The sequence below is a fragment of the Thermobia domestica genome, chromosome 10, assembly GCF_964235325.1.
Source record: "Thermobia domestica chromosome 10, izTheDome1.hap1.1, whole genome shotgun sequence".
In the NCBI taxonomy this organism is placed as follows: Eukaryota; Metazoa; Arthropoda; class Insecta; order Zygentoma; family Lepismatidae; genus Thermobia; species Thermobia domestica.
The window spans coordinates 226,421,276-226,428,233 of record NC_137463.1 but is presented as its reverse complement, the minus strand read 5'-3'; the positions used below and the strand labels follow the sequence as shown (position 1 = coordinate 226,428,233).

The following is a 6,958-nucleotide window of genomic DNA, read 5'->3' as shown; positions in this document are numbered from 1 at the left end:
AACTTTGTCGCATGCACAGATAGATCAAACGCTAATTAATAAATAACGAGTTTAGAATAAAGACAAAGAGAAGATAAGAAAGAAACAAGTTCTATACTTTAAGACATTGGTTCCCAAACTTTTTTGACTGACGACACATATTACAGAACACCCATCATCAGGCGACACACTTACTTGATATTTTATTACTAACAATATACTTGTAAATTATAACTGCGTAAGACCTTAGTAGTGATTCTATGTAGTACTGAGCATTCTGTCTCGTGTGCCTGAAAGGTCCCCTCGATTTGATTTCAGATTTAATTAATGGATAGTTGAGACATCAAAGAAAAGTTGGTCACATGGTGTGGTGAATGCTCGTTCTGTCCGCCATATTGGATTTTGAACATATAATGACGTTTTGAGAAAACTGTTAGGTTACTAATTAAACAGCTCTAGCATAGGTTGTAATTATAATACAGACACGAGTTATACCTGGTTCGAATTGCAAATATCCATGCTTTAAAACGGTGTATACGATACGCGTGTATGTCACAGGAGGGAGGCGTTACGGTGAGGAATTCCCTGAAATTTATACAAAAATGTTGCTTTTATCTACTTTGATCGCTTATAAGCTGGCAACCATGAGAGCAAGAAAGAACATCAAATTAGCACCAAAGTAATAATATATCTGCAACACTTCCTGAAATTTTGAGGAAGATAGTTGATGTACAAACAGAGAAAAAAAATCATGAATGTGTTACTTATACGTGTGGGGAACCAAGACATAATTTATCGGGTTTTCTTAAGATATCTAAGAAGTCTAGCATTGAAGTAGAGAGTACTTTAATTTGGTAAAAATATGTATTGTTAAAAATTATACACAGTGATGAGTAATCCTGAGATGGAAGGAAACAACTGTGGACAATTTTGACCACGAAGAGCACACACCATCAGGAATAGGCGGACGCATGACACTGTCATGATAATCTTCCAGGAAAAAGTGATTCTGAACGTGAACTCCGAGGCATTTAAAACTAGTGACTAAAGAATGTCTGTTGAATATGGAAATATTGACTCTTTCAATCGTAGTTTATCCCATACTTTGCCACCCCAAGAACACCTTGTTTGCAATAGGCGACCAGAGAGAGTAAAGTTCCGTTTGTTCCGTTCGCAAGACCTAGCACAAAACAATCTGATAATCGATTTAGGGAACAACACTTTCTTTTGGTTCCTCTCTCCGTTTCTCTAAAATAGATACTTTCCAGATGTAAGCAAAGACATTTAACAAGCACCCTCGTGGAGTGCATTCAATAAGAGATGAAAATCAATCTATTGCCGAGACCATATTCACTCCAATCATTCCATATCCAGCAACAGAGTTTCGAACAATATATACCTGTATGGTAAACTTTGAAGACTGTTTAAAACAAGTAGAGGTGGAAAGTGGATCCTTGTGGTGTGATCAAGGTGTGTAGCAGATTGCGAAAGAAATACAACTTTTAATGCCAAATAAGACAATATTTTCATCGGCTAAGGTGGAATTCATTTCATAAAGGAGATCATTGCGCTTGGGGAATGCCTGTGAGACAGTTTAGCAGACCACATACTTATAGCAACAGAGGCTTTTTGGAAACGTAGCTTGCAAAAGCGTTTCAAATGGTTTTCATTATGCTAGGGGAATGAGGGGACTTTCTATACTGGCAGAGGCAAAGGAGCGCTTGTGCTGGTTGGTTTTCGCATCCAAGTTTGATGTGAATAAACATGATCAATGTATCAGCGACCGGCACAGAATACAAAGACCCTGCTAGATGAAAGATGAAGAATGTGTTCTTGAAGATATGAAGAGTGCATGCGAACATTCTGGCCAGTTAAATGTAAATATCCAAGCTTTTGTAGTTGATGGAGAACAGAAAAGTCATACTTTTCTCTTCTGGGGTCAATTTGTCCATGTATTATTTCCCATTATCCGTAACCTGCTACATGTTAATCTTGAAGCGAAATGGGAGATATTTGTGAGTGCTGTTTCCCGATCAGTTCCTCTTTTCTTTGCTTTCGATAAGACAAATTATTCTCGTTGGGCTTCTGTATTCCTAGAAGACTGTCTAAGCTTACAATCTGTAATTCCTAATGGGTACCTCTCTTTTAAAGCTGGCTACTTTATAGTAAAAAAAATGCCACTCGAAAATTTAGTTGTGTGCCGATGGATCAAAGATTAGAGCAGAACTACAACAGGGCAGCAAAGTACACTGGTGGTATCACCCGCAGAAAGGAAGCTGTGGCCCAGTATGATCTCTTCAAAGATGAAAAAACTCTTATAGGGCAGGTTTTACGTACTTTCTGCGACATGAATGATGAAGATGAGTGTTTCCTACACCACGAATGTTATTCTCCCCACACTATTCGGGATGAAGACTGTGTCTAACATTTTGTTGTTTTCATCCTAAGAAGAAAAAATTCTCTCAAAGTTTATTCTGATGATCATACCACAACATTATATAATGTTGTCACAAACAAACGGTAAACGACTTCACGAAAACTCTATCCAAGAACGCTCTGTTGACAGAAGCAAAAAGTTGATGAATCCAATTAAGCGAAGTGTTCCACGCAAATCTGTAGTTCGAACTGAATGGCTGGATATTCAAAAGGAAAGTTCAAAGTCATTGCAAGTCATTGAAGTTGCAAGAGCAAGAGGCTACAGTATTGAGACGTTACTGAAGTATAACATCACACCCAAGTCATTCCTTATGACAAAAGGAATGTTCTTAAGTAAAGCAGTTAAAAGAGACCTCATGTATGAATGAGAGAAACATCTTACTACCTCACCTCCTTCGCAGATGCCACATGGTGATATTGTTTATAGTGTTATTGTGGACTTTATGGTGCAAGCTAGAAAGATTCCAATTAAACGATTGAAGCTGAAGACATTTGGTGAGTTTGCTGATTACTTGGTGCCAATGTCGTATCAAGTGAACCGTTTGGATGTTGTTTTTGATATTTATTCGAAAACAAGAATCTCTCAGAACGAACGCGAAGAAGTAAAACAAGTTCGGTAAAGTAAGATATTCCGTCTCCACTCACACCACTTCCTGTTCAGATGGAATGTTACTGGGCCTCTTCTGACAATAAAGTGAAATTCCAAGAGTTTTTCATATTACAGATATTAGAGAAAGGGGACATCTCTTCAAACCAAAACCTCTACCTTGGCGGTACATACTAGCGACAGATTTAAGTGTGTAGTGATCCGCGACAAATCTGTGGCAGATGGAAAAATCTTCATTCCAAACATGAAGAAGCTGACGGCCGAATGTTGCTTCACGTCAACCAAGTTGTAGAAACAGGAATAACACCAGATGTAGGTGTCATGTACCAGATACAGATATGTTAGCAAATGTTTTGTACCATTACAAAAGTGCATGGGAATCTCAGCAGCTTCAGAAATTGTGGATGCTGTCTGGTGTTGGTAGAACATCTTGGGCAATTAAAATTCATAAATTCAAAAGGAATGAATGAAACTTCAATCCTTGTTTCGCCTGCAATCCACACTAACTGATTGTGATTCAACTAGCAAAGTTGGAAGCAAAGCAGCAGCAATGACGATTGTCAGTTTGTCTGGAACTTCACGCCTTGAGAACTTTGGAACAAGAGCGATAAACGAAAATGATGTGCGCGATGCAGAGATATTCCTCTTGCAATGTTTCGGGTCAAACATGTATTTGAATGACGAATAGCGATTTACGAAGTTTCATCAGAAACAGTGGAAAGGAAATTTCTTGTTCCCTCCTCAAGTACGATAGCGCTTCATATAAAGTAGTCATATTTTCAGTGCTACCGGTGGATGAACGCTCTTAGACATGTCGATCAATCAGACCCTATCGATTTTGGTTGTGTCTATGATGATGAATACTATATTCCTGCTTGAGTACTCACAGACATTGGGAAAATTGATGTGAAGAGTTCCTCACGCCCCTCACCTCTCTTCAATAACAGGAAAGACTAAACAACATTCGAATGAACTACTTTTTACGACGACGAATGCACTAACATCATTTGGCAGTTTATTCAGCCTATATATATTCCGAGCCGTAGTTCTGAACCTAAACCTAAACTCTAAAGAAATGAATAATTTGGTCAATGAGACAGCATAAAACATGAAATGAAAATTATTCAGAAATATATAAATATGCGTAGAATTGTGTAAGATTTCTTGAATACCATTGAATTTATGAAGCTGCACAATTACTATCTTGAGAGTGGTCTCTCAAATATTTATTTAAAATTGCACTATACTATGTAGAATAGTTTTAAAAATATTTATGATAAAATTTTGTTTGGTTTTTCATAGGGAAAAACCTCAAAGCAGTCGCGACGTTAGAGATCACCTTACGGGCACTACTTTGCATGTGCTGACATCTGATGGAGATCTGATTCAACAACTAAACGAATGCTCCAAGGGTGAAGTTAAATTTACATTGAAGTTGCACCAACCGATCATGACGTGTTGTCACGTGGTACTAGTCCATTTTCCCATTCCGTGTTCGGTTGCACACACACCGTTATTGATTAAAAGTGATTTACGTACATTACGGAAAATGGCTGAGCGAGCGTCAGCTAGCGAAGGGGGAGTTAAAAGCCCTGCAGGGCTCGTTTTATTCAACCTTTTCAGGCTGACATTTACAGATAACACGGTATATACACAAACTAGTATATTCCGCTTTACGCAGGTTTTTGTTTTGTTTTTTTGAACACGGAACATGAAATTGGAAAGTGGACTAATAGCACTTGACATTACGTCACGATCGAGTGTTGCAACTTCAATGTAAATTTAACCTCACCCATTACATTCATGCCTGGAGTCATATGTTTGGTATATTAAAACACACATGATTTTACTTAATTTTTAAAATGAAGTTGGTTTTCTAAATTGTTATCTGAGTAAAATTGCTTTGAAACTTTAAAAACACAATATATGTAGGCCTATGCCTTTCTTCTTCCTTATGTCTTTCAAGTAAGTTTCAATTTGCTTTTTTATGTAAACACTTAACAATTTACTCATTTTCTTTTATTTCATCTTGTTGCAGATGTCAGATCCAGGTCAACCAGAAGAAATTAATCCTTCCGCAACACCACAATTACCACCACGTTTAGCAACAGGATACACAAGATGTCGCATTTTAATTACATACGCCATTGCCATGAGCCTCATCCAGTCGCTAGCGATCCCAATACTACTCTTTCGTCCCGATATTGTGGATAAAGAAAATCGTGTTCAAGATTATCCTATACCAGATGAGGTATATGACTTTGTCATAGTTGGTGCAGGGGCTGCGGGTTCTGTTGTGGCCAACAGACTTAGTGAAATATCTGACTGGAAAGTGCTTTTGCTAGAAGCTGGAAAGGACGAACAATTAATTACAGATGGTCCGTTATTTTGGCCAACAGTAATAGGAACTTTCGTGGACTGGCAGTTTAAGACGGTTCCTCAAAAGAAAGGGTGCCAAGCAATGGTAGAAAAGCAATGCCCATGGCCAAGAGGGAAGGTTCTACGAGGTACTACTAATATTAACATTCGAGGTAACAAGAGAAACTTTGACGAGTGGGAAGCATTAGGAAATCCAGGTTGGAACTATGAGAACGTTTTACCTTACTTTAAGAAATCAGAAGACATGACCCTCGAAGAGTATAAGAATTCACCATATCACGGAACAGGCGGATATTTTACTATAGAACAATTTTGTTACCACGCACCTGTTACGGCGGCGTTTATTGCAGCCGGAGCAGAAATGGGTTACGACGTCGTTGATTTTAATGGTGAATCACAGACTGGATTTTCCATACCTCAATCTATGACACGTAATTGCTTACGTTGCAGTGCTGCTAAAGCTTTCCTTCGACCAATTAAACATAGAAAGAACTTACATATATCTATGATTTCATACGTTGAGAGAGTGCTAATAAACGAAAGTTCTAAAAGAGCTTATGGTGTCATTTATAGCAAGCATAATATAAGACGAAATGTCAAAGCTCGAAAGGAAGTAATATTATGTGCTGGAGCTATACAATCTCCAATGCTATTAATGCTTTCTGGAATTGGTCCAAAAGATCATTTGGAAGAGTTAGGAATTAATGTGATTAAAGATCTTAGAGTAGGAGATAATTTAATGGATCATATTTCGCTTGGTGGATTAGATTTTCTGATAGACAAATCTCATGGATTCGTACCTCCCAGGACATTAGCTGATCCGAGAACTACAACCGACTTTTTATTCTATAAAGAGGGACCAGTGCTGCAGGCACCAGGAGCTGAAGCTATATCTTTTATTCCAACAAAATATGCAAACGATACTGAGTTTCCAGATGTGGAAATCATTTATGGCTCTTTTTGTAATTCTACGGATGGAGGAACCTTCAGTTCAAGAGTTGCCGGATATACGTATGAATTCTACTCTGCTGTGTATGAACCAATTTTGTACCATGACTGTTATTCTGCCATAATCGTAAACGAACAGCCTGCAAGTAGAGGTACTATAAGATTAAAAAGCAATAATCGTTACGAATATCCATTGATAGATCCAAATTACAGTATTTCGCAGAAGACATAGATCTCAAAAGACTTGCAGAGGGAGCTAAATTTGTGATGCGATTCAGTCAAACTGAGACGATGAAAAAGTATGGAGCTAGACTTAACCCTAATAAATATTCGGATGTGAGCATTTACAGTTTTTATCCGATGAGTATTTTGAATGTTGTGCACGGCATTATTCTTTGTCACTTTGGCATTTCTCTGGCACTTGTAAAATGGGCCCGTCTTCAGATCCAACTGCTGTGGTAGACGAGATTTAAAGGTCTATGGAGTAGATGGTTTGAGAGTAGTTGATACTTCTATTATGCCAGTTGTTATTCATGGACACACAACTGCCTCAACAATCATGATTGCTGAGAAAGCTTCTGATGCTATTAAAATGGAATACGGGAAGTT

At 38.0% G+C, this 6,958-nt stretch overlaps 1 protein-coding gene across 1 annotated transcript; it reads left to right on the top strand.

The window, feature by feature from the left end:
• Window positions 1–2,816: 2,816 nt before the first annotated feature.
• LOC145661819 (glucose dehydrogenase [FAD, quinone]-like) lies at window positions 2,817–6,581 on the top strand. Its single transcript, XM_081727156.1, has 3 exons — window positions 2,817–3,031; window positions 4,325–4,490; window positions 5,061–6,581. Exons 1-3 carry the CDS (start codon window positions 2,817–2,819, stop codon window positions 6,579–6,581), a joined length of 1,902 nt encoding a protein of 633 aa, XP_081583282.1.
• Window positions 6,582–6,958: the final 377 nt, after the last annotated feature.